Genomic DNA, 27,805 nt, shown 5'->3' on the forward strand with positions numbered 1-27,805 from the left:
ACTTGAATGCTGCGCACAACGTTAATTGGCAATGAAATTAGTAAAAAAAAAACTGTTGTCAATGACAGCCAGTTGATGGCAGTGTCATTAGTATTTATTATAAATATCAATTTTAAAAGACATTACAAGGGCCAGAAGACAAAGTATTGTTCCTGTGATAAAAGGTCACCACAAGACTTGCCCACCAGACAGACCAAGGCAATCTTGGATGTCTCACCCCAGGAGCTGAACATAAATCTTTGAGGATGACACAGTGTGTGTGTGTGTGTGTGAAAAGGTAAGTGAATAATCTTAGCACATCATCACTGCACTGTGTAACTTCTAATGGGAATAAAAAACTCCAACTGAAACTTTGCTCATTCAAAGCAGGGGCTGCAGAGAGGGAGAGGCTGGGGTGTTATAGCCCCCCCCTCCCCCACTTTTTCTTACAGTGTTGTTTTTGGCTTTATCAAAGACTTAGAAATTAACACTACCCGTACACATACCAAGTCCTAGCTCCCCCACTTTCAAACATACTCCACGGCCCCTGCAAAGAGCATATTGTTTGTTCAAATTGATTGAAGCATGCATTCCAACGTTGTTACAGACTTGCATTCACAACCTTAAGGAAGCGTCTACTTCTTTGCCTTGACTTTTAAATTCAATAAAATTATTATCCTAAATAATAACTTATCCAGGCATCCCTCATTTTGAAGCCAGCTTTCATATATGAATATGCCTTAGAGCAAAAACACTAAATTGTAGGACTCTGAGCTGGGCAAGTTACATCATTCATCATTTCCACTTTGCTGGCACTTTCACCTGGGGATGTACCATGATAGTGTATACCAGATAGTTGTGAACATGACTTGTCGTGGCACCATATCAGGAATGCACCATCTAGTTTTGATGGGGAAGGGAAAATAGGCCATAATTATTGCCAAAAATGGGAGAAAAAATGTACAGGAGCCTGCTTCAGTTGTTCAAAGACTGGCTGGGATAACGTTATCCAGTGGATAAGTCACTACTCAGAGTAACTCCACATTATTAGAACATTGGGTTTTCATACATGCCTTTACTCAAATGTGCTTTATATAGAGTGTGCCTGTTCACAGTTAAGCGAGCAGATACAAAAATCTTTGCACAGATGGAAACTATCAGATAGGGACCTATCCACTGGATAAGGTTATCTTGTCTTTGATCGGCTGGGTGCAGGAGAAAAACTCTTGAAGATTCCAGTGCTAGGGAAAAAGTCACACAGTCTAATAATTAATTGCGTAAACTCTGACACCCAAAATGCGAAAAAAATAATATTACACCACTAAACTCCTAAAACTACTCTTTTCCTCAATATTGATTGACAGACCTGACTGCTTAATGTTGTGCATGCAATGCACTTTGTTTACACGGCTGGTATTTTAACCATGCTTAAATGAATCTGATGCTGCTTTTTACTGTAGATTACAGGCTATGGCTCTTTAAGCTGGGGAACAAAGTTACTTTTGTAAGTTGTTTTTGCTGGCAATGCTACATGCACATGATCTCATAAGTTCCAAGTTCTCCATATGAGCTACACTTCCTTGGTGCTCATCCCGTTCTCAATATGAGATGAATGCCTGAGTCTGTGAAAACTGGTTCACTTAACTCACCAATCTTCAAGGCAAACCTGTTTTCAACAAAGGAAAGAAAGGTTTACTAAGTCAATTTATTATTAAATGAGTTTAATTGAGGCCTTTACATAAAATTTGCTTAATGAACAGAGCTCTCAAGTCTTAAAGTTTCCAAAGAGTGAGATGCTTGCTGGAGATTGCGCCAGAGGCATAAGTGTCCTGTGTTTCTTGTGTCCGAGGTACCAAAAAATTTTTAGGGGGGAAAAGAGAGAGCCTGTGCCCATTACCCTAAGAGAGCCCGTGTTATCATGGTCAGCTCAAGCTGACATGTCGGCCTATACTTCATAAATTAACGATGATGCCGCGCGCAGAAAAAGTATCCATATTAGGCCATACTAGAGTAGAATCCCAACTATTCTGCAGGCTCTCCTTTCATCAACTGACGTTCCCTTTCTGTTGCTAAATCAGCCTATTGTGCAATTGTCAGGGACTGGGATAAAGTAAAAAATTGTTGTCAGTTTTCAAGTTTGAAGAAGAAGACCATTGCGTACACAGTCGGTTCGCGTATTGACGACAATTCGTCACATCGTATCTTTCATAATTCCGCTTCGGAATCTGTAATCACCTCTGGAAAAAAAAACATTTTGATGAGTCTCAATAAATGAGGAGACGACTGCACAAGAGAGAAAGGCACAGAATTCTACTTCTCCTCTCTTCAGCAGATTTTGTTATTGATCCAGTTTTGTCAATCCGATCTGATCCCATGCGATCCAATGCAGTCAGATCCTACCCGACCCGACCCGACCCGATCCGTTCCAATCTGGTCCGGTCCAGTCCGGTCCGATCCTGCTTTCGCCAACACCTGGCTTTTACTCTCTTTGGAAGTACAAGTATCAAATTCATTAAAGAACTTTACTTACGCTGCTTCCTCAAATGGCCCTAAAAACACAAAAAAAGCAATTTAGTTGAACATAAAGCAAGACAAGAGTCATTTTTTTGCCCATTTATAACAGTTTAACAACAAGTTACAAACTACAGGAGATCAGCATGACTTTTCTGGCAGTGGTGTAGTATCTGTTTGTAACCTGGTCATTGAGGTGTTAATTAAAAAAAAAACTGATCTGCTGTTTGCCTGAATGGTAGAAAAGCATTCAAGACCATAGCAGTGCTTCCACAACCTATCCCCCATGCATCATACAGATAATTAGAAACAGATCTCAACTCAACCAAGCTTAAATTAACTAAGCAGTAATTGTCTACTTATTTGGGAGGCTACAAACCATGGTTTGCCCACCCGCTTAGACCAACCCAGGACACATCTGCAAAAAGCTGGTGCTCTCACCACTGCAACTGACTTGCTAGATACAGGGCTGTCGCTAACTCTTTAAGTAAGTGGGGAAATTAGAGTCACCTGCTAATAGGCCATTTCCGAGTTCATGTCTACCTCCTCTTCAAAGCGAGTCTAGGTGCGAAGGTTTTGTGATGGTAATTAGTTCTACTTAACATAAGAATGAAAACTAATTTTCATAACAAAAGCTTCACACTTAGCCTCGCTTTGAAGAGGAGCCAGGCAAGAACTTGGAAATCCCCTATTCTCTTAGCCGGGTAAACTGTATTTGTATATTTTCCACTCTCAAATTGCTTGTTACAGTTGCAATTTATTAAGGACTTACTTTGCATCTGTCCAGGACCAAAAAATCCTAGATCACCCTCCTTCCTTGCACTGCTACAATCACTTTCGGTGCTTGCTAACTCCTGTAAGGTTGATTTCTCAGAGACAATGTCTGCACGATAACCTATGGAGTGTGACACATCAGTCAGTTTTATCACATAAAGTTCTACCCTACAATCTCAGAAGGCTTTCTCCTGGTAGCAAAAGGGTGAAAGATCAAAAGGATTATCAATGAAATTTAACACTAAACCACTACCAAACATTGAAATTTATTCCAGGTTAGCACCCTTGTGGATCGTGAGTGGTCAAGGATTTTTTAACCAAAACAAAAGAAAACACTTCAAAAAGAACGGTGATTCTCAGGAGACTGAGAAATTAAAAATTGCCCTGGTTTCTTCGTTTAGGAATGCAAAAATTTCACAATATTATTATTGTGACAATTCTTTTAGCCAAAGAATAAAATAACTCGTTCAGATGATGCTTAGCCAGTCCATACAAAAGTCTTTTTTACTAGTAAGTAAATCATTCTTTTAATTCATTGAATATATCAAACCCATTGAACCTTTAAGCCAGGAAAAAACATGAAGCAAATATTTTTATGTTGAGTTGCCATGAATCAAAAACCTCCTTGAAGGTGAATGCTTGTAGCTAGATTGCGTGTCTGGTCATGCACATCACATGCCCAAAAACATCCGCCACTTCATAAATTTGGTTGTGATCAAATAAAGGGGTCACTGTTTTTTGGATTCAACAAATGCATTGGACAAAATTATATTCTTGAGTTATGTCAAAGCAATGAAGGAACAAAAGAATTGCCTGAACCCTTTGGTTCATACTGACAGAACATTTGTCATTCCAGTGTGATTTAGAGAACATCCATGTTATCTGGAAGGGACAGCTTATGTTCATGTTTCTTCAACCTTTCTTCCTATTTGTCATTATTTTTACATTGCATATGTTGACTCGCATAGATGTTGGAAATCTTAGCAAACTGTGCCAAGATTTTCATAGAAAGCTGAAAAAGAAATGGCCTGAAATGTCAGATTTACTCAAATGCGTTCCCTGAAATTTATTCTCAGTTTCCATCCTTCAGTTACCAAGACCGATGTTACCGTTAAGCAAGCTGTCTACATTGCTGGGTGTGGCACCAGGGTACAAAAAGAACTTGGGAGCATACCCCATGCAAAACGCGCGAACGTCGATGCCCTGCAGCAAGAAAAACTTCGGATTTATTTACTAATACCTTTAATTATTTCTAAAGCCTCATTTTTACTGCGCGTTATCGTTTCTTGTTTCCAAGAAGATGGCCTTCTCGACTCAGTGTGTTTGACCAGCAGATGTGAAGCGCGCACTTTGGTGGCTGCTTCTTCTGATGGCATCTCCCACTGACTCGTATTCGTCTGTCTATTGTAGTAATAACTTTTCCCAGTGGACTTTGATGTCCTTTTCTCCCAGCCTGAAGGTAATTCACTCATTATTCTTGATAAAACGCGAAAGAATTACCGATCCTGTATGCTTCTCCTTCGCCTGCAATTTAACGCGATCACGCATGCTCAAGTGAATGACCACTGATTTTGCTCGCTGGCTCACCTTTCGTAATGGCGACGACTTTGAATTTTGAGGAATCATCGCTCGTAATTTTGTTGTTATAGTACGAGGCATACTATCAAGAATACTACGACACAAAAATGCCTGTGAGCTCCAGGAATCTTATTATAGTGAGTACATGTTATCCATCCTGGCGTGTAAAGACGATAAGCTTTCAAGGTTTTAGAGTTGTTGAAAAGGCTTTGAAATTTGTTAACAAGCTAAATCTGATGTCCAAAGCAAAGCAGATTTGCATAGATGCCAACTCTCCCGGATTATCCGGGAGTCTCCCGGATACGGAACGAATCTCCCGGTCTCCCGTACGGGTCATTAAATCTCCCGGATAAAAACGACTCTGAACCTTTCACAGACGTTTCTCCATCCTAGACTCAAATTGCATCCCCAAGTTTAAAAAAGATCGATTTTTTCAAACTCGTTTCATTGTTTCTTAATGCATTTCTTCATCTCTGAGCATAGGGTCCAGAGGAGATATGTTTGTCGTTAGAACATCAAAACCCGTCGAAAACATCTGAAATAATGGGTTATTTTGATCGCGTTACAGTTTCGTTACACATTCTGTATACCGCAAACCAAGAGACTGAGGGCTCGAAAGATCGGCTCACAGTATAAAATACGGAAAGTTCCGTAGATCTCCATAGGTTGGCATCTCTGGATTTGTCAAAGTTATCATGCCATCTGTTGCATAATGGTGCATGTATATCATCTTTGTGAGAAGTCATAGAAGACAGGCAGGGATTAATGGAGGTCTACGTAGCAGCAGGTGGCAGTGCTTTTCCAAGGGTAAAGGGTAAAGGGTAAAGGCAAAAGGTAAAATTAAAGTCTGCTTACAAGCCAAGTGGCCCATTAGGCCGGAGCTTATCCCGGTTTCTGTAGCATGAAGCAACCAGAGTATTTCTACTCCCCCCTGGATGGGATGCCAGTCCATCGCAGGGTTACCCCCAGCATTAAATTTGCGGTACCCATTTATACACCAGGGTGGAGAGAGGCACTGTGAGAGTTAAGTGTCTTGCCCAAGAACACAACACTATGTCCACAGCCGGGGCCCGAACCCGGACCACTTGATCCAGAGTCGAATGCACTAACCATGAGGCCACCTCACCTCCCACAATGGGTAAAGGGTAACAGGTAAAGGTTTAGTATTTATCTTACAAAATTTAGCATTTTAATTTCTTTAATTTCTGACAACCTGACCCATGACTTTATAAGAATTATCTCAAGTGATATTACCTTGTTGCTCTCATTTCATCTTCGTCTTTCAAGTTCCTTGAAAGTTAGAACAAAACTCACATGTAGTTCAATTATACCCACTTGGATGTGACAACAAGTTACTTATAACATTTACTATGACCTTGTAATCTAAAGAACAACGCAAGTTATGAAGTAAAGATGAAGTGGTTTTTGTTTGAGTGTCATGTAAATGCTGAAACATACGCAATTTATAAGGTCACCCAGAACTCATGAAGCTAATTAATGCACCGAGCGATGGACGGCAGTTTTTGTTGCACACTAGCGCAAAATTTCTGTAGGCAATCACAAAGGTGCACAAATCCAAATCAATTCCAAATTCACTTTAGATACTCTGGTAAAAACCTCTGTCCATCTCACTTGGCAAGAAAGGTTTGCAAAGAAAACAACATATATAGTCTACAACACAGATACAGTGGACCAGGCAGAAAACATTGCTTTCACTTCATCCCCTGTTCTCTCTGAAAAGTTTTCCTTACACAGAAAAATTTATTATGAGCATCATATATTATTTGAGAAAAAAAATGTCATTTGAAACATTGGTTACTGCTCAAAACCTCGCCCGTGTGGAGCTTCGTTCAATTAATAGGCTAACTTATTCACTTACCCCAAGAATAAACTAAGGGTGTGTTCTATTGAGAAACTTGGGGGTGCGTTCGATTGGAAATCCGTTTTAAAAATTGCGATCTTTCTGATTTTCATTGGAACACAAAATCCTAAAACGGATTTATTTGCGGATTTTATCAATTGCACTCATTCTCAAGATTTCAATAGCAAGCCATTTTTGGATTTTGTGTCCAACTACACGGCCAAAAGATCCGAGTCTTAAGTTCTACATGCAGATTTTTGTAGTGAACGCATCCACAGAGTACAAGCGAGACAGAAAATATCAGTGTGTAGTTTTTGCCCCATTCATGGGATTTGGTCTGCTTTGCTCACGTACATAGGGCACGCATGATATTACTTCCACAAAAAGATTAATCATGAATACAACAATAATTTTATTTCTTGGACCATGCAATCAAGTTTTCCCCATTTCAACAGGGTGTATATAACTGTAATAGGAATTATTGGCTGTGCCAAGCACTTCAGCAAAAAAGGTTGGTTCAAAATATTACCCTTTACCCTTGGAAAAGCACTGCCGAACAGCAGGTATTTTTTGCAGCACAGGTCACAGGTCAGGTTTACAGGTCACTGTTGTAACAATGATAAAACAACCCTTAAACCCTAAATTAATGGTAGCGCAAGGCCTAAAAGCTATAATTTTGGCCTATTTTTACGTTAGGAAAGTGGTAAGGGGTATTTTGGTGATTTTAAGACAATGACCTGTAAACCTGACCTGTGACTTGTGACCTGTAAAAAATACACAACTGTCTAGCTACATATTGTAGAGTCTCTACAATATGTAGCTAGACAGTCGTGTATTTTTTACAGGTAAGAGAACTATTGAACAGTAACCTAACTCTTAACACCATCATCATCCATTGTTAATACTGTAACAGTAAATATTGAAACTTGAAGTTTCATATGTTTCAATAGCAACTATACAGTGTATGTTGTCACATAAAGAGAAGCCGTACTTTGGAGCACCTTCAATAATTGGTACCTGTTATATCATGACTCAATCAATAGTCTAAGAAATATGGGAATATGGCAAAGAGAGTCAAGGGCCCTACTGAACCAAGACTTTGTTTACTTTTTACCTCAGATGACCTATTCCAAAATAATCTTGTTGATTACCAGAGTGTCTGAGTCATAATTTTAAATTTCTGGTTTCATCATTTGAAGCTTTAGGGTATTTTCTAGGCATTTTAAATTTTAAGGGTCAAATATGATATAAATTAGCTCATGTATTTAACTTTTTTATTTGGTACATAAGTTATTAATAGACACAGCCCTTTATGTGAAGTTTACGTAACTTTAATCTCTCACCATGGACAAATAAAGATTAAAGAAAGAATGTGCAGTTGTTGTCTTGTCAAAATTGGGCAGTCTTTTGTTAATTTTGAATGGACTTCAACTCTTTTATCATTTCTATAAATTATTGTATCAGTAATTATGTAATGTATTAAAATTTTAATAGTTGGAACATCACTGCACCTTTGTCATTGTTTTCCATTTCAATTTCATCATTGTAAAGTGGGGTTAATTTCTTGTTTTCTTTTTAGGAAGAAGAAGATCTTCCATATGAAGAAGAAATAATCCGTAGTCCTTACTCTGTGAAATTTTGGATGAGATACATAGAGCATAAAGCTAAAAAAGGCTCCAACAAGGCCCTAAATCTGCTTTATGAACGTGCTCTGAAGGAACTACCAGGAAGGTACTGTCCTTGTTCTGTCTTTGTTGTCATCTTAGAAAAAACAACAATAATTAAAATATCATTATTTTTCCACCTCATGAGTAGTTGTGTTGATCTGATTGCCCTAGTAGTTATGCCAAGGCCAGACATAGGGCTACAAACAACCGTAACACTAAGCATACAATTCATAGCACATACCACACAACAAAGCTTGACGCTTCACATGGCAGGTGAGATATCATTGACTTCTGATAATAGTAACAGTACCCAAGTCTCCAAGATGAGCTCTTTAGTGATCTCTTGGGTTAAACGTGTATTTACTGTAAATATGTTTAATTTAATTTAAATAAATAAATAAGAGTTAATTTTTAAAAAAAAAAACAATACTGCTCTGAAATCACTCTGTTGAAGGAGTGGAAAAAAGGTCAGCAGTGGCAGATATAACAGAAAAAACTGCCCTCCTGAGGTCACCTGGCTTTTCATTAAGTCGTTGAAAACTTCAACTTCAGAATTTAGGATGGTAGACCTCATGAGTTTGGACCTTAACTTACATGTACAAACTTAAGATTTTTTTCCCTTTAGCTACAAGATTTGGTATCTGTATCTTAAAGAAAGGAGAAAGCAAGTTCGAGGAAGGTCAGTGAACAATATTAATGGATTAAATTATTGGGTGCTTCATGTTGTACGTTGAAGTCACGTTTTGTTGTGTGTTAATGCATCACTCTTAAAAGCTAACAAGATTCAACATTTAGGGTGCATTCGATTGACCGTATTCCGGAATGAGAATACGTGTAATATAAGTTAGAAATCCTTCGTTTTTACGGAGATTCACATTAAAATTGTCAAACATCTGCTAAAACGCTATTTTAAACATATTTTTATTATCCTTGCTGCTTTGAAGCGCGCTAAACATACCGTTTTAATCATCACTCCTCGTATTCTTATTCCGGAATAGGGTCAATCGAACACGCCCTTAATTTACTTCTTTTCCATGATCATGGTAGCACGACAAGGTGCATTTAATTTTTTAACATTTACAATCAAAATAGCATGTAATTAAGACCATCTATTCCTCTAGAGCGCTTTTCAATTGAGTGTCGAAAGTAATTAGCGAATTACTTTCAGTGGTTTTGCATCTACTTCACTCAGTGATTGGTTCAAAGTTCTCGCGCCACTTTTTCAACCAATCAGAAGTGAAACCAAAACCAATCGTGGCTCGCGCGTATACATTTTCCCGCCTTTTGTGTCGGCTACGTGTAATTACTTTGAGTTTTGATTGGTTTACTGGATTGTCTCCGTCCTTTTTGATTGTCCAAAGTAATTACTTTGGTTTTGGTTTTACCACACTCATTTGAAAACCGCTCTAATGTGTCAGTGGTGTTAATTGGTTTTTGTTGAGATGGGAAAAGAAGAGCACTTGGAGAAACATTTATTGGAGCAGAGTTGAGAATCAACAAACTCAACCCATGTATAACATCTGATCAAGTCAGGGAATCAAACTGAGCTCCCATGTATTGGTGGGTGGTATTGGTTTTCACCAACCTTGCTTTTATCTGTTGTACAATTTTCTCAACATATTGAGGCCACACACTCATGAACCATGGTACACGTAGGGTTTAACATTGAAACATACAGTGTTTTTATGGGTTTTATCAAATTTCAGACCTATAACAGATCCAGCGTATGAAGATGTTAACAATGCGTTTGAAAGATCCCTGGTTTTCATGCACAAGGTAAAAATGGTTCCAGTATTTTTGCCTCTCTGTTTTTTAACAGACGTTACAATATAGAGTTCTCTAAAAGACCAGATTGAGTTTTTTTCCTTGTGTTGTTTATCTGTTATGATTGGTTGCTCACCCTGGAGGCAGGCATACATCACTCAATCATACTGTACATCATACTGTACCTTGTGTGACTTTCCTATATAGTATACAAAAATTTTGGTTTTATCAACAGAGTTGATAATGTAAATTGGTCACCGTACGGAGATTCTAAAAGCTGACGTTTTGAGCGTTAGCCCTTCGTCAGAGCGAATTGACAGTTCACAGTTTCTATAGAAACTACCCCCTTCTTTCCTATACAGTGTCATTATGTCAGACATTATGTGGAACATGTGAACCAGTATTGACAAAATACAATAATGTAACATATTGCTTGTACTTTATCAAAAGATGCCTAGAATTTGGATAGATTATTGCCAGTTCTTAGTTGACCAATGCAAAGTGACAAGATCAAGGCGCACCTTTGACCGTGCTCTAAGGGCTCTTCCTATCACTCAGCACACCCGCATTTGGCCACTTTATCTCAAGTTTGTCCGCAAACACCACATTCCTGAGACAGCTGTGAGAGTGTACAGAAGATATTTAAAGGTCAGTGCACACTACTGGAGGAGGTTCCATAATTGAACCCTTTGAAAGCACAATAATGAGGTGGGATTTTGTTATCCATCTAGCTTGAACCAGAAAACACTGAAGATTATATTGATTATCTCAAGTCTGTGGGCTGGCTGGACGAAGCAGCAGCACGGCTGGCATTCATCGTCAACAAGGTATTTGATTTCTTCTCTACTGGTATAAATGAAAAGAGTGTCACCAACTAATCAGCAGCAAAGGCTGTCAATGTACACGAAATCATATAGAACACAATGCCGCTCTCATTTCTGGCCATAATGTCATGCACTGATTTGTAAAAGTTGTGTTTTAATGACTTACAACTGTTTAGGATTGTAATAGAATTCCAGAATGTGAGAATCTGACAATATCCATCTTTGCTTCTTCATTTGAGCGATTCCTGTATCCGAAGGCCAGGGTAATCATAATATAAACAACAGTAAAAATCAGTGAACAGTTTATTACTATTTAATAAGTCTTAAGTCTATCTGTTTAAGTGTGCCTCTGCAGTCAAAAATTTAGGGCCAAAGTTCTTTGAACGATAAATTATAATGTTTTGTGTAGAAGGTCAAGTAAGCTGAATACTCTAAGGGCTCTTCCCTTTTGTCAGAACTGGCCGGCCAGACCTGTCAGTTTGCAAAGAAAATGCTACAGTTTGAAGGAACACTTGCATGCATGATAAACCCTCACATTCTTCTGGAGGAGTATATATCATCCACGAAATGTGTTAATTTGAAGGCATTGTAAGAGTTAATCCTTCTAAATGCCTGGTTCTGGCTATAAATTGATGTTGTGTGTGGTATTCTTGATCTTTTGTAGGAGAAATTTGTTTCCAAGGAGGGGAAATCAAATCATAAGGTATTTAAAGTTTCACGAAACCAAATATGAATAATCATGTAACAGGTGATCTGAGACTTGTGAATTACACACTGAGCAAAGAACTGTTTGTGTATGTATACCTTCAGTGTCATATTTTTGGGAAAAAATTGGTTTAACTAAAACTATTTTATCCTGGTAGTTTCCTTGTGTCTTCTTTACATGTTTGATAAGGGTCCCAGGTAAAGGAATTTCAAATCAAATCAAGTTGAAGTAATTTGCACCTTTACTCATTAACATCACCATCCACAACACTGGTGTAAAATAAAGCTGTCCTTCTTTTTTAGCTTTGGCAAGAGCTTTGTGAACTTATTTCCAAGAATCCAGACAAGGTAAGGATCAAGTGGAAACATTTGTAACATCTTTGGAGCTAGTCTGCCTCCTCTCCTTTGAACCCCATGTGATGATGGTGGCCTTTTACCTGATTTGCATCTTACTGAAAGAAAAGGGTGCTTGTTTCTGTTAATTAATGGCTCATCCGTTCCTTTGAGCACAGAAAAGGACTTTTGCAATTTACTTTGGATCAACCTTGATGAAGACTTGAGACGATAGTGTTGATATGATGGGTCTTTGTAACTTTTCAACCTATTGACCCCTGGGAGTAAGACTTACTCTTAGTCTCTGTCTAACACCAGATGATCAATTTCAGTTGTCAGCTGTGCCTGAGGAATGGGCAAAGCTAAGTCATAAGTCTCCAAACAAGAGAAGCATTAAGCTATGTCTAACTATGATGATCTTTCACTTAGAAAGTCATTACCTACATTCATTCCTTTTCTACCTTTAGTCTTTTTGACAATCATGGAATGTTGACAATAATAATAATATTATTATTTTACAGTTGCACACTAAAGCAGTCGAGTAGAGTCATTCATCTTAAAATACTGATATTGTTTTTATAATTAATGCATGCTATTAATAGGTATTAACAAGTGCACTGGCTTCATTTATTGATTTCTTTAGATAAAGAGTCTCAAAGTTACTGACATTATTCGTGGGGGATTGCGCAGGTTTTCTGACAGTTTGGGTCAACTTTGGAACTCTCTTGCTGATTTCTTTATAAGAAGTGGACACTTTGAAAAGGTCAGCTCCTTTGTTTTTGATTTCCTTTATTTCGCTTTTTTGTAGTTATCCAAATGTGAATGGGAATGAATGAGAATGAGTATAAGAGTGGGTTAAAATTAACGAGAAACGAGGATGTGAACAGGGAAGAGGATAAGAATGAGATTGAGAATAAGGAACAGGGTGAGAATCAGGATGAGAATTGAGAATGGAATTGAGTCAATGACAATGAGAATGAAAATTAAAAGGAGAATCAGGATGAGAATTGAGAATGGAAGTGAGTCAATGACAATGAGAATGAAAATTAAAAGGAGAATGTTAATGAGGATATGGACTTGTAAGGACAGCAATATAATAAGGACAAGAATTAAGAAAAGGTTGGGAATGGGAACAGAAAGGACAATGAGTACTTTGGCGAGAATGAAATAATGTTATTCCAAGCCACCAAGTGAAATTTCTGTTTCATGGTTTTCAGGCTCGTGATGTGTATGAGGAGGCTATTCAAACAGTGATGACTGTCAGAGATTTTGGACAAGTACTGTGAACACATGAATTACAGTAGCCCGTGGGCAAGCTCTCTCAAGGGGGTGGCGAGTGGGGAAGGAAAGAGGGATATTTCCCCTCTTTCCTCTTCCACCCCCACCCCCTCATCGGTAGAGCTTGGTTGCAGGCTATATCTACAGTTGACCATTTGACTTTCTGTTTCTTGCAGTTAACTACATTTTAGCAGAAACCCTTTCACACGCTATAACAAATCCTGTGATCCAATCCACTTTGGGGAGGAAAACCTTGACAATCATTTTTTACTAGCAATAATTTTTGTGGGAAAGGAGATGACAAACCAATTATCTGGAATATTTTTGGCCATTAAAGGCTTGTGTTTACATTAATTTTGTAGACCAAGACGTTTTAGAATGTTGTGCTAATACACTGTAACAATGAGTTCTCAACTCCTAAAGAAATTGGACAAATTAAAGAAGTTGGGTCATGTCCTGGTTAAACTGAAAAAGACATTGTTAAACCAAGATCTTTTTTTTTTTTTACCCAGCAGTTTAACTTAAAAAGAACATTAAAAGAAATCAATATTCTTGTGAAATTAAAGTTAGTACATTGGTAGGATTGCACTTTTAAGTGTGAATTCTTTTGGGTTTTCACAACTACAATAGGAATACCTATGATATTCATTAAATTTACCTGTCTTAATCCAATGGCTCCTGGGAGTGAGACTTAATAGATTTTACTCTGTCTTAAAGGGAAACTGTCGCGAGAAGCGCATGCGCTAGCGTCTTGTGAAAACTTGAAAAGTGTTAGGTTAACTTTTTTCAAGTTGGATCAACAAATTCAAAATGGCATCCGTCCACTGGGGAGGGCCATGGTGGACAAAGGAGAAACTCCGGCGACCCACGTGTGAATCCATGATGGCGGCTAGAATTTTCCGTGGGCTCGAGAGCAAACAAACTCAAGTATGCGCAGCTCATGACCATGCCCCTTTAATGGCAGACAGTTTTACTAGTCAATGGGGGCAGTCCAGAGACCTGTTTATGAGTTCAGATATGTCTATGACTGACCCTAATTAGATGCACATAGATTTCACAAAATGTTCCCTTGCTCTTCGCGCCAACTTCAACATCACTCGTGTCTCGGAAATACAGGCAATTTATGTCACAAAGTGTCCCCCAAATGCTGCTCTTTAAGTAAAGATTAACTGCTGCATAATTACCCAAAGTTAAAATAATGCTTACCTTTACCATTACCTCATTGTTGGAAATAGGTACCAAGTAGCAAATGTTTAAACTTAAAGGGACACTTCGTATGGGATGTCAAAATTGGGCGTGCATCTAATAACAAGCATTTCTGGACAAAAGTGCATGTTTTAGTTGCCAAGCATCTAGCACATGCATTACTTGGTGATTGACAAAGCAAATATTAAGTGACTGATTGTTTGTTGCTTCAAGGTGTTTGATGCATATGCACAGTTTGAAGAAAGCATGATAAGTGCGAAAATGGAAACAACGGCAGAAATGGGAGCTACTGAAGAAGGTGCAGACTTTGACATTTTTTTACCCACGTAACAGTACTGTTCCCAGGGTATTGTCTGTTAGCAAATTATTATAATATGATTGCTGAGCATTGATGCTGTGGCCTGGGACAAGGCTTAAGGTGTCAACTTGAAACTTGACTAACTGAAGGGATGGTGACAATTTCAGTGTAATCATGCATAGCATTATTTCTCCTTACATCCCTCAGTATCCATTATCCCCAGGCCCCAGCTGTTCGAAGGGTGGATAACACTATCCACTAGATAACTCAATTATTGGTTTTGCTAGTTTTTATCCGCTGAATAGTGATTTATCTGGTGGATATAGCGTTATCCACCTTTTTGAACGACCAATGCCAGGACCATAAGTCCTGTCCACACAAATGGACTTTAATTGATGATAATATTATTGTTAGACTAAGAATTTTACATCGTGTTCAACATGTTTTTGTTATGTGAAGTGTTGTTGATGCTTTTGTCTTTTAGATGATATTGACTTGGAACTTAGGATGGCAAGATTCGAGAATTTAATGGATAGAAGACCCCTGCTGCTTAGCAGGTAATAAAAAATAGAGAGTTCTCTGGCTTTTAAAGAAATTTTAGTTTAACCCATGTTATCACTTCAAGTTATATAATATGTTACAGTATCTCCTTGGTAGATTGCTTCAAGTCTCTAAAAAAAAAATTGTTATATTTACAGGAGTGTTTTACCGGAAACTGAAATACTCGTAGAGTCAATGTGACCACTACATCTGGGAAGCCAGTGGCTATTTCTGGCATGTAACATGAGTGGTCATATTGAGTCACGATTCCTGCCCTTTTTAACTTGCTTTTTTTTTGTTTGTATTGATACCCAGGATTTGTATTAAAGCCTGCTTTTCAATCTCTACCGTGTATATTTATTGTCCATATGATAAAAAGAAAATTGCATGGTACAATGTAGCTCAAAGATTTGAATTTTATGTTCTTCTGGCAAGAACATAAAATTGTTCTTGCCACTCAAACATAAAATTCATATCTTCTCGCCACCGTCTAATATCCTCTATACATTCTTATTTTCTATCAAATTTGTAGTGTGCTGTTGCGCCAAAACCCTCACAATGTCCACGAGTGGCATAAAAGAATCAAGTTATATGAGGGAAAACCTAAAGAAATCATCAACACATACACAGAAGCAGTCCAGACGGTGAATCCAAAGCTGGCATCAGGAAAACCTCACACACTGTGGGTGGAGTTTGCTAAGTTTTACGAACAGCACAGACAGCTTGCGGAGGCTAGGGTGATATTTGATAAAGCTACGAAAGTGAATTATCGCAAAGTGGATGACTTGGCCAGTGTATGGTGTGAGTTTAGTGAAATGGAAATCAGACATGAGTGAGTAGTTTTTTTTTTTTTGCAAGAGTATTGAGAGAGGTGAATGAATCAACCGTTGCTTTTAGCTGGATTTCCCATCCACGCGCTGCCAATTAGAATGAATATTCAATATTCATTGTGGTCCTTTGACTACAAAAGGAGGTTATGTATGGTCCAGTGGTTGTGATTGTTGTGACTGCTTAGATCACAGCAGTTTTTTACGTTAAATGAATCGAGCTATGTACTTATTGACCGAGTGGGAGGGCCAAGGTCATGCGCCATGACCCAGGGCCAAATATTAGTCATACCTCGTTTTGTTTTGAAGTTCTCTGCTGGTAAAACTTGATAAGAAAGCACTAAGTAAGATGGGCATGAGGAAACAAAAAACATGCTAAAGCATTCTTGTCAGCTTTTTAATTTTAGTTTTGAAATAATTTCTTTTCAGAAACTACCAACAGGCTCTTGATCTTATGAGGAGAGCAACAGCCATGCCGTCTGCGAAGACAGACTACTATGATGAGGTGGGAGGTTTAATTTGGCTCAAGTCAACACATTCAAACCCCTGCCGAATGGCCTCTCGATCACTGGAAACACTTGCATAGAAAAGTATTATCGTATATTGGCATTGAGCACTGTTCATTCCATTAGGAGAAGAGGCAATTGACGACGTTGCATGATCAAAAAAAATCTCGTATTTTTTTCTTCACAGACTGAAACGGTACAAAGACGTGTCTATAAGTCTTTAAAGCTGTGGTCCATGTATGCCGACCTGGAAGAGAGTTTAGGCACATTTCAGGTAACCATGGTGACATTAAAAACGAAAGGAAGGAAGTTTCTCTTTTCCTTAATTAATCTCAGATCTCGGTGGGCCTCCTCCGTTTTCAAACCGCGTTGGAATGGGAAAAAATCAAGCGTGGAAAAATCCCAGAAGTTAAAATTTGTCGGAAAACTGTCTTCCTCGAAAGCGCGGTTGGTATATGAGATCTTGGAAATTGTGCTTAGTGTCCTAAAATCAATCAAGTTCAGTTCAGTTTTTTACTCGGATCCACGCCTATTAAAGCTTCTGTTATCACCTTTAGACACTCTCAATAGGTTATACAGTATGTGCGTGTCTATGTTGATGATCAGATGGTGAAGTGTGTCTTCTTAGGGATTCCGTGACAACCCCTAAGAACTACCCTGTACCAAACCCCTATTGAAGCACGCTAGCCCTTGATAAAATACTGTTAAAAATTAACATTTGAGGAGTGTTACTGAAGTATAATATAAAAGCAGAACCCTCGGCCAATATCCCCACATTTTCGGCTCAGTACGCAGTCATTTTTGTCGACCAAAAATATCGAGTATTTGTGGCAATTTGGCGGATTTGTACAAGCTGCAGCCGTTGTTAGTTTACTTAGCACATGTAAAAGACTGGATACAAATAAAGATGCAACAGGAGCAATGGTCACGATTCCTTATTCTAAATACAATGGAGCTGGGGCCGATGCCGATCACATGAAATAAGATGTTGTGAATACCTCTGTAAGTTTTAGTGCACTGCAGCCACTCGTTCGTTCTGTGTTACCTGTAAGTAACTTTTTTCCTCTCCTTTTCAATTCTGCAGTCGACCAAGGCAGTATACAACCGTATTTTGGACCTGCGAATAGCAACTCCTCAGATCATCATAAACTTCTGTACGTTTCTTGAAGAGCATCACTATTTTGAGGAAGCTTTCAAGGTTAGCTCAAACGCATGATATTTACTTTACCTACCTCAGTGCTCTGTGGGTCCATGTCATCGCGGTGTTACCTGCGTTCTCCTTGAAGTCTGTTTTATGTCGCGCAGTAATCTCACTCCGTACAAATCTAAGATAAGGACTTATCACGGGTTAAAACTCCGTCTGTAAAAAAACCCTCTTGTTGACTTCTTTCCTGGTATTGTTTGTTTTCAGATTTATGAGCGCGGCGTTGCGATGTTCAAATGGCCAAATGTGTTTGATATCTGGAACACGTATCTGACAAAGTTTATCCACAGATATGTAAGTTTGATTTCAGAAGAATTTAAACAGGTTGATATAGTGTATTTATTTCACATTTGCGGTGGTCAGTTCAAACGCTTATAGTCTTCTGACCAAAGCACGCTTCCCCTGGTCGCCACGTCGTGTCTTCCTTTCTCTGTTACAGGGATGCAGGGATGGCGCAGTGGTGACACCACTCACCCCCCGCCAATGTGGCCCGTGTTCGATTCCCAAACTCGAATTTCCAAAAGATAATTATTCAGAGATTATTTGATATATCGAGTCCAGATTTTCAGAGAGACCTCATTATGCAAAGAACTTTCAATAATTCAGTTCTTTATTTTCGGCTGACGGATTAAAAAACGAGGGGCGTATGCTAATGAGGTAAAAAATGTAAGCAAATATTCCCCTATACATTGGTGTGAAGGGAGACTGTGTTATTCAACGTGTCTTGTCCACTTTAACGGAGCTAGGCCTCGAATGAGCGACCCTATGGACTGGAGTCCGACCTGCTAACCACAATACCATCCTGCCTCCACTTTCGCTGTAATATTAAGTAAATCCTTGGTAATTTGTGTTAATACAATAAGTGTGAGTAAAGCTGAACTGAGCCGAATTCTCGTTATGGCGGCCATTTAAAAACAAATCGCATCAAACACTCATTCTCAGCAGGGGCTCCTGATTCGGAACTTACATCTGTCATATCTTTCCTTGGAATGGAGTTATCGTTTTGTCAGGCTGTCCATATTTGGAACCGCTTTGCCACCAAGTGCCATCAATAGACCTTTTTGCAGATACGGCGGCCATTTTGATTTCTATTGTTTCGAAAGACATTATGGGATGCTCGGGGGGCAAATTAATATGTATTTGCCCCCTGGGCATCCCATAATAGCTATTCGAAACAATAGAAATCAAAATGGCCGCCGTATTGGTAAAAAGGTCTATTCTGGCCAATTGACACACGCACTCTTTCCAATTACAACAACTGGGAAAGCTGTTCCGGCGCTCCTAATTCGAATTTCTTGCTGTCGGACGTCAGTGGTTTTGTGACTCACGCAATAAACGTAACGTTTTGTCCAATCTCCGTAAGTGCACAGGGAAGATAGTAATTGTTGCTGCTGTTGTTGTTGTCCAAATGCACCAACCACTGGAACAAAAGTACCCTTTGTTTTGGCAGCCAATTAGGCACTAATTGGACCTGTACATTAGAAACAACAAGTGCCTTCAAGTATATTTTAGAATATCTGAACTGATGTTTACGCCCCCCATTTGGTTTTTGTTGTTTTTTTGGCAATGAAACGACAACAAATTGATTCAGCGCAACTGTAACAATGGCAAGTAATAAATGTGTACCGGAGAGAGCATCTCCTTTGTATATCAGATAGCATAAAATAGGTCAACATGTTTTGTTAATGTGTGGTGGTAGTCTTTGCTTTAAAAACTCTTTTAATTCGCGATCACGGGAATTTTGTTTTTCGCAGGGTGGCAAGAAATTGGAGCGTGCAAGGGACCTCTTTGAACAAGTTTTGGAAGGTTGTCCTGCTAAATTTGCAAAATGTGAGCTGGCTTACTGAATTTTCCTCCTCTTTTTTTGTTGGTTTCTTTGTGTTTGGGTACTTTGTTTGCTTTATAGGCTTTCCTCATAATTTCTGCGGCTAACACTTTGACTCCCTATCTTTAATTTTTCAGGTTTTTATTTGATGTACGCCAAGCTTGAGGAAGAGCATGGTCTTGCTCGTCATGCTATGACGATATACGAGAGAGCTACTAAAGCCGTCCTACCAGAGGAACAATTTGAAGTAAGCTTTTCACCAACCAAAAATCAAAGAGTTCAAACGGCATTAATTGTAGTACGTTTTACAATCCGGCATTACGCCACTCATATTATCCCGCTTTTAAATTTTGTGACAAAAGTAAGTTTAGGCCGGATTGTTTCTGGTTTGCGTTACAACTCGTAAATCTCATGCCACCCTCTGAACCAATCAGATTGAAGAGCAAAACTGTTAATGACTTGCACGCACGCGTTTTCCCGCGCCTGTAGGATTGCTTTGCGTTGTGATTGGTTCATTTTGATTGTCTGTGTCGTTAGTGATTGGTTGCTTGGATTTAGTTCTGCTATTCTGCTCCAAGCAGTCGTTGCACATGTGGTTTTTGAATGCCACTACATTTTGTTGTAGTACTGAATCTTTAAAATCACGCGTTTTGTGGGTGCGTTTTTTTTTTTGTACAGATGTTCAACCTGTATATAAAACAAGCAGCGGAGATATTTGGTGTGACACACACGCGTGAAATCTACGAAAAAGCCATTGAAGTGTTACTAGATGATCAAGCGAGGTAACCAAGCTGTTTGCGCCCTCTTTATCCTCGGCTCACCTTGTCCAATTTACCATTCGTGGCCTTTTGTTTCTTTTAAATGTCATAAAAGCATGCTTAATCAACTGATAACCTGTGGCCTCAAGTTTAAATTTTACCTTAGTTTACCCTTTTATAACTGTTGTGCGGCGTTGGTGTAGATTAAAAAGACCGTACAAACACGGCAGCTTTTTGGTGACCCACCCAGCTCTCTCGCTTTCTCATTGTATTATGTTTGATTGTCTCTGGAAATGGAAAATCCGTTAATGTCTCCATTTTGGCAGTATCATGACGGGGTTCTTATTTCATCAAAATTTGCTTCGTGTCATTTACCTGGTTATAAATAATGAATGTTTGGTTCTCAAGTAACTAGGTCATTATTTTTCTTCTCCATTTACCTGCAAATTTTGCAAAGAAACTATTAATTGCCGCGCCGGGCTTCTTTTCCTCCATTAAATGCACGTGTAATTTATCTGTTTATGTTTTCTTTTTTTAGAGAGATGTGTGTGAGGTTTGCTGATCTTGAGCGTAAACTGGGAGAGATTGACCGAGCTAGAGCAATTTATATGCACGCTTCACAATTGGCGGATCCGCGGGTAGGCACATCAACTATGTCGAATTTCCGAGCTCAGAACAAAGAAATTTCAAAGAATCCCATTTTGCGAATTGTCCAGAAACTGTGTTGTTTCTGTGTCAAGTAGGAATACGGTGAGCTTGTACTGTAACTAATCAGACAAAATTTGTGAACAAAGATTCCCCTTTTCGGAACGACTTCAAGACAACAGTTTCTTGAAATTGTATTTTGGAATGACGTGCTTACGTCATCTTCGTTTGAATGGACATCACTTCTTGAAACAACTTTTTTTCACAGACCACCCCGGCGTTCTGGAAAGTGTGGCATGACTTCGAGGTTCGGCATGGAAACGAGGATACATTCCGTGAAATGTTACGAATCAAAAGGAGCGTGCAGGCGCAATTTAACACACAGGTCAGGCGTAGTAAATTGTCATATTTTTCGCCATTTCATCGCTTTGTGAAAGCTATAGAAAACTTCAAGCGTTTCTTAACCGTTAGTCCTTAAAGTGAGTTTTCAGGGCCGCTGTGAATTTTCCTATTTAATGGTCTGCCATTACTAACGATCTTGAAAGAGCTGGATCGAGGAGAAAATGACGTCAAAGGCTCACTAGTTTAACCCATTGACTCCTGGGGGTTCCCCATTGACGAGTGAAATCGTCTGGCGTTAGACAGAGTAAAATACTAAGTCTGGCCTGTTTAGGCCGGTTTAGGATTGAATGGGTTAAGAATGCAATGCGTGTGTACGCCGCAGAATTAACATGCAACACGGGAGTTTTAGGCTTTCAGACTTTTAAACTCCCGTTTTCCATGTACAATAAGCTGCATTCACACTGAAATTTTAAGCTAGTGAGCCTTTGACGTCACTTTTCCCTGGATCCAACCCTGTGAGGTCCAATCGGTCAGTCTTTAACCTGAGTAATGGCGGACCTTGAAATCCATAACTTACCGGCCTTTGGATAAAAGTTAAAGCTCAAGATTTTGCCAGTCAGGTGTTTAACAAACACTTTCAAAATCTGAAGGAAAAATGGAAGTGATTTTTTTTTTAATCACAGGGGCACTTTAATTAATCACTGTAACTGTAAATTGTACGTTTCTTCGCGAAGCAAGGGGGTTTCCCGGCCCATAGTGGAAATAGTGTACATTTGATCTAACCAAATTTTTGGAAATTTTGGAAAAAAATGCATGTAGCGCAAAAATATTGAATTACGCAGGCAACCCCATCTTATCGCAACTGCCTCCCAACAGTAATTAAAAGGGTGAGTAATTACGACCTTTTTTTTAAGGATGAGAGACTAAGGCTTGATTCACCCCTGAAACGAAGACTGCCTCCTCATCCATGAAATTCGAGCTGCTGGCGAGAAAACGTAACGTTTGTGAGAGTAAACGCGAACGTTTCAACTGTTGTAACCCGCTTAAGTTATTTCTCCTTAGGTTAATTTCATGTCGGCGCAAATGTTGGCAGCAGCTGCAAGCAAAACCGCTGGAGCAAGTAAGAAACATTTGGCTGTTAAAGCATTGGTCCGCACTTAGAAATCACTGATTTTGAGGAATTGGCACCGCCATCTACGTTCCGCCCTCATTATACTCCCACGCGTTTCTTATTCGTTAATAGCCCACTTTCAATATATTAAAATTCAGTCCTAAACAAAAGGCATCATCTCGAGGCTCTGGGGAATAAACTCATACAAATCCTTATATTTATTCCCCAGAGCCTCGAGATGATGCCTTTTGTTTAGGACTGAATTTTAATATATCGAAAGTAGGCTGTTGCGGGATTGCTATTTACGGTGGCACTCGCAGTTATCTCCGTCTTATTGGCTACAAGACTACGAACTGCAGTTGTTGACCTTCTTAAGCCCAGTGCCACAAGAGAGCAATTGCCACCATTGTCACTTTTAAATGCAATTCCTGTTTGAAATCTTTAATTTTCTCTTCCGAAATTTTCTCCAGTTTCCTGGAAACGAGACAACTGGAAGTGTATCGGAAAATACGTCTTTTTTCTTTTGTCTTTTGCTGTCAAGGTACAGATGAACCAGTTGTTGATGACATGCAGCGGTTAGAACAGCAGGCTCAAGCAGTAGCAGCCAAGGATGTGACTGCCAAGTTAAAAGAAAAAGTCCTGTTTGTCAGGTTTGATTATGTTTCAGTGAAATGTCTTTTTGGTGATTTCAAGAATTGAAGCATGACTTTCGATCAGTAACAGGTTGTCACACACTTGGATCGTCCGTCGCTCCCTGTTTCGTTCGTCAAGATTCCTTCGTGGCGTACCGTCACCTTTTTTGTTTTTTCAACAAGAGGCTACGGGTAGCCTACACTTTGTGCGAAGGATTTTAGCCGGTTTCCCTTAAAGTTCACAGTATTTCAGTCTTTTTCGTATTTCGTATGTTACAGTATCTTGGTCATTATCCAGTCCTAAGTGACCCAAAAATAGGGTCAAGTGTGATCGTAGAATAGTTGTTTACATTTAAAACTTTTCTAACGGCATTGATTCCAATCAAAACGAATAAACGGATGCTTTACAAGTTTCTACGATGGTATTTTAAAATATTTCAACAACACGGGGAGAATATTAGCCCGGTGAGATGTGTTACCTAATCAAACGATAACCGGATATGGCATTGCCTGCAACGAAAACGCAAAAACTCGTTTCCTGTCACGCACACACTTTTTCCCGATAGTCTGCCACGTAGTGTTCCGTGGTCTCGTGGTCATCGCGAATGCCTCTGAATGAGGAGATACCGAGTTCGAATCCTGCTTGGGCTGCCTTCTCTGAAACGTGTCTCTAGGAGGCAAAGAAATCTTACGCATGCGCAGCCAAATCGTGACCCCACCCCCTTCCCCCAAAAAAAAAAAAATTTAAGAAAAGAAGAGTCAGAGCCGAATCTTATACTTTGTTCGAAGACACGCCATCGAGTCACGTTATACAAGCTCGAATAATCGGAGCTTTAGTGCGGTGGTTTACCTAGCATATGTCTGAACTGGAGGTCCTCTTAATGATCAAACGCATAGCGTGAGGCCATTGTTTTTAGGATGGTCAAACAGTGAGGGTATTGTCCAATTTAATTCCCCTTGCTATTGATATAGGAAATCGTGGTCAAAGGTTAGTACGGGACATCATTATCAAAAGTAATGGCATTTTCACAACATTTGGAAGGAGCATAAACCCATGCGTTAAACCAATCGCCTCTGGTTTGAAGGACAGTGGGAACTTCAGTTTGCGGCGGGAATTTGAGGCGCTCATCTTGCCTTTCGTGCTTAGGAAAACTTCATTGAGCTTCTTTGACCTTTATATCTTTATACAGAGGGGAAACCAGTGATTCTGACAATAAAGAGACGGAAGCTGTGGCAAACCCGGAAGAAATAGACATTGACGAAGATGATGATGATGATAATGCTAATGAACAAGGTACTCAGATTTAAGATTTCGGTGCTGTCTTCCAATTTTGGGAGGTAAAAGTTGAAATATGGGCCACTAGCAAATCCGATACGAAATCATTGTTGGGTTTACATAGGCAACACAATGAACTGTAAGTAGCTGCAAAGAAAATCGCCTAAAAACCGCGATACATATCGCCCATGGCCGAAAACCATTGCAGATTGCGAACTCGGGAAAAAGCGGTAGTCTTTCGTTTGACTAAGTCAAGATGGTCCTCGTTGCCAATTAGCCGCCTAAGGGCCTCTTTGCCCGATCTCGGTTGATCGGGATGCTTTTGACCATTTTCTTGTGTTGTCATAAATCAATGGTACGTTTCATCACAGTTAATAGAGGGACTGGTTACCGGTATGAAACACTAAGCCTGATTTCTCACTAGCGACGCAAGACAAACATACGTAAGAGCGCTTATATCACTGTGAAAACGGGGTTGACGCAAGAAGAAGCACAAGCATAAGGATCAAAATTTTTCATTTTCCCTTGTGCTTGCGGTTATGCTTGCGTTCGCTTGCGTTCGTTTGCGTTCGCTTGCGTTCGCTTGCGTCTTGTGAAAACGAAACGAAGCATAAGCACAAGGAAATTTGCGACGTCTGGCCAATAGACCTTATTGGAGTTGAGCCTGCAGGCACATTTTCTTTTGTTTAAAACTACATGCAAAAGAGGCTTAAGGGTCAATTCAATACAAAATGAGCCCTTAGCCTCGTTTATGTGGCAAAACCGCTGATCACTCCGATAAGGGCTATTAAAGCACTCGTTCCAGATTCCCCGCGTCTGAGCGTAAGCTTCTTATGCTTGTGCTTGCGTCGTTAGTGAAAACCAGGCTTTTTTTAAATAAGACGAAAACATGAAACAAAAAGACTTGTCGAGTTTCATAACCATCTCCATGCATTAACTCATTGTTACGCTTTGTAATGAAAACCGTCTCTCCACAGACGTTCAAGTTGAACAGCAAGCAGTCCCAATCAAGGTACTTCACGAAAATTAGTTTATTTCCTCTTCGTCGTTTAAACAACAATTATTTCTGAAGAAAGGAAAAAACCGGCATTGAATGTGGAACATCAATAAATGTTTATTTCTCACCTACTCCCATCTCCTCCAAAATTCAATTGTCTGTCCCTAAACTAATTAGTGGGTTTTTGGAAACCAACTTAAAGCCGTAACGTAAATTTTGCTGTGATAACTAAAGCACTTGTTGCTGATTTCAGTTGGATGATCGGTTACGAAACTAGGAGATATAAATGCCGACTCTTATCACTTTTGCATCTAATTTAGTTTGTAATTAAGCATGTAATTATTAATATTCTTGTTTTCGTCGAACCACGATTTAGGAAGGTGTCGAGGGCCAGGGAAATAGACCACTTTCGATATATTAAAATTCAGGCCTAAACAAAAGGCATCATCTCGAGGCTCTGGGGAATAGACTCGTACAAATCCTTATATTTATTCCCCAGAGCCTCGAGATGATGTCTTTAGTTTAGGACTGAATTTTAATATATCGAAATTAGTCTATTATGAAGTTTGTTTTATTAGGATTTCGTTCTTTTTGGAGACTTGAATGGGCTCGTTAAATCGAAGGTCGATTGTATCATCTCACGCTGTTGTCGTTTCTTTTTTACTTCAGGTTTTTGGTGGATTAAGACAAGATGATGACTGATGATGAGTTCCACTGTGCCAAGCAAATACGAACTGAAACTGCTGCAGATGTTTTTGATAGTGAAACAGGTTATCAGGTTGTCATGTAACTCAAGTGGGCAGTGAACAAATTGTCAATAAACAGTAACGTTTCTGAACGAAGCACGAGTCATTTAAACGTTGATAAACCGTGTTGATTGTTTTCTCTTTACCATAACATCGTTGTGTTGATGTGTTTCAAATGAAACAGGCCTTCTTATGGTTTCTCTGGGGGAGGTGTGAAAGCTAAAATTACAGTGGAGTGCTCCTGGTAGCAGATAAATACAGCTAATATTCTCCTAACTGGTACGAGCTGGAGCGCGAGTGAATACGCATGCGCCGAACGGAAACGATGAACCAGGATGAACCAGTAACTGCCCAACTACTTGAAGCTTAGGGAAGTGGTCAAAACTACTACACTCGAACAGGACCCACCAAACCACAAAATAGATGGTGGTGTCTGCCTGCACCCCCTTGCTTAACGCCAAAAGGTGGTGTCTATATTGCATAGCCACCCCTCTACCCAGCAGTAAAAAATTACAGTGAGATTCAAACCTCAATTTTCTTGTTTGTCTAGTAATGCCGACTCTTGCTAGCTGAATATTCCTGTGTCAACTCAAATTTAAAAGCCAATAAAATGTTGTCGGTTATGTTCATATGATAAGTTCTCTGTTGTATCAGTTTCAAGTAGTTTGGTGCCCACATCAGCGACGATTTATCCCGAACTTTTCACTGCGGTTATGTTGTAAAGAAAGCCAACGGGCGGAGAAAACTTACAAGGAATGGAGTTCCCCCGAATGACATAGCAATTGTCTATTTTTCTCTTGTCACGGATCTGTAGTAAAATACGCAGACGTTACCTTAGCTAACCTTCCTAAATACCTCTCCCCATGACGCTGTCAACATTCAGAAGCGCGCAGTCTTTTTATTCGCCTTGTTATGGGTAGGCGTTGGCCCAACGAGGTCTTGTGAGGACGCTTGTGTCAGTTTGTTGCGCCGAATTCTTCGGGAAATCCCATCTTATCTAAGCCAAATAGTGTACTCCTCCTTTGACTGCTTCCAAGCTGTAAAGCCTATACTAAGTCAACGAATTTTAAATGCTTTCTAGATTTATAACTGTTCCGCAACTGCTCAGGTGTTTACTGTATCAATAATGAATAATATTACTTACCTTCAACAGTAATTCAGCTCAAGAACACAAAAGTTACTATCAGACAATCCTGTCTGTTTGTCTATCTTTCTGTGTAATACCTAAGCATTGCACCATAGCGACGATCACTGAATAAAGGACTGGATTGATTAATGTGCCAACCGGAGCCTCATTGGCTGTCGAAACAAAGGGTCTTTCGTTCCAGTGGTTGGCACAGGTGAATAACAAAAGCAACGTTTGTAAACAGATATCTTCCCTATTGTTTGAAGTAAAGGGCAGTAAGATCGCGGCGGCCATCTTATTGGGACCACCTTGAAACCTCCCCAGAGTTCAAAATAAGAGGAAAGCATTGTTGCAAAAAAACACTAAAGCGCAAAAGTGGTAACAGCAAAATGGCGCCGCCGGCTAAGGTCTTGGTAGGGCGAAAAAAAAAAGGTTGCTCTATCCATTCTTTTGTTTTAAGATTAGTGAGCGATTGAAGGATGATTACAATCT

At 39.4% G+C, this 27,805-nt stretch overlaps 2 protein-coding genes across 4 annotated transcripts; one reads left to right on the forward strand and one right to left on the reverse strand.

The window, feature by feature from the left end:
* Positions 1-50: 50 nt before the first annotated feature.
* On the reverse strand, positions 51-4,808 carry LOC138024478 (peptidyl-prolyl cis-trans isomerase NIMA-interacting 1-like). Its single transcript, XM_068871687.1, has 4 exons — positions 4,505-4,808; positions 3,263-3,385; positions 2,510-2,528; positions 51-1,645 (listed from the first exon to the last, which is right to left on the reverse strand). The coding sequence occupies exons 1-4, from the start codon at positions 4,734-4,736 to the stop codon at positions 1,567-1,569; spliced, it is 453 nt and encodes a 150-aa protein (XP_068727788.1). The 5' UTR covers positions 4,737-4,808; the 3' UTR covers positions 51-1,566.
* Positions 4,809-4,837: 29 nt separating this feature from the next.
* On the forward strand, positions 4,838-26,303 carry LOC138024491 (pre-mRNA-splicing factor SYF1-like). Of its 3 annotated transcripts, XM_068871718.1 has the most exons (28): positions 5,844-5,994; positions 7,159-7,214; positions 8,283-8,434; positions 8,996-9,049; positions 10,077-10,146; positions 10,585-10,782; positions 10,866-10,961; positions 11,623-11,661; positions 11,967-12,011; positions 12,640-12,759; positions 13,214-13,273; positions 14,694-14,778; positions 15,263-15,335; positions 15,851-16,150; positions 16,575-16,650; positions 16,839-16,925; positions 17,736-17,849; positions 18,063-18,149; positions 19,610-19,685; positions 19,818-19,927; positions 20,359-20,462; positions 20,977-21,076; positions 21,352-21,468; positions 22,488-22,545; positions 23,078-23,186; positions 24,359-24,462; positions 25,422-25,456; positions 26,111-26,303. In XM_068871718.1, the coding sequence occupies exons 3-28, from the start codon at positions 8,346-8,348 to the stop codon at positions 26,141-26,143; spliced, it is 2,439 nt and encodes an 812-aa protein (XP_068727819.1). In that variant the 5' UTR covers positions 5,844-5,994; positions 7,159-7,214; positions 8,283-8,345; the 3' UTR covers positions 26,144-26,303. The 3 variants fall into 3 exon arrangements, with proteins under 3 accessions (XP_068727807.1, XP_068727812.1, XP_068727819.1); XM_068871706.1 differs by lacking the exons at positions 5,844-5,994; positions 7,159-7,214 and adding an exon at positions 4,838-4,979 and having other exon boundaries at positions 19,818-19,978; XM_068871711.1 differs by lacking the exons at positions 5,844-5,994; positions 7,159-7,214 and adding an exon at positions 4,838-4,979.
* Positions 26,304-27,805: the final 1,502 nt, after the last annotated feature.

The sequence above is a fragment of the Montipora capricornis genome, chromosome 2 (assembly GCF_036669925.1).
Source record: "Montipora capricornis isolate CH-2021 chromosome 2, ASM3666992v2, whole genome shotgun sequence".
Classification (NCBI taxonomy): domain Eukaryota; kingdom Metazoa; phylum Cnidaria; class Anthozoa; order Scleractinia; family Acroporidae; genus Montipora; species Montipora capricornis.

Coding starts and splice junctions, on each gene's coding strand:
- LOC138024478 (XM_068871687.1), bottom strand. CDS start 4,736: ATGAGTGAATTACCTTCAGGCTGGGAGAAAAGGACATCAAAGTCCACT. Junction 3,386..4,504: donor GGCTTTAGAAATAATTAAAG/GTATTAGTAAAT, acceptor CACACTCCATAG/GTTATCGTGCAGACATTGTC.
- LOC138024491 (XM_068871706.1), top strand. CDS start 4,950: ATGCCTGTGAGCTCCAGGAATCTTATTATA. Junction 12,012..12,639: donor TTTCCAAGAATCCAGACAAG/GTAAGGATCAAG, acceptor TGATTTCTTTAG/ATAAAGAGTCTCAAAGTTAC. Junction 18,150..19,609: donor CAAAGTTTATCCACAGATAT/GTAAGTTTGATT, acceptor TGTTTTTCGCAG/GGTGGCAAGAAATTGGAGCG.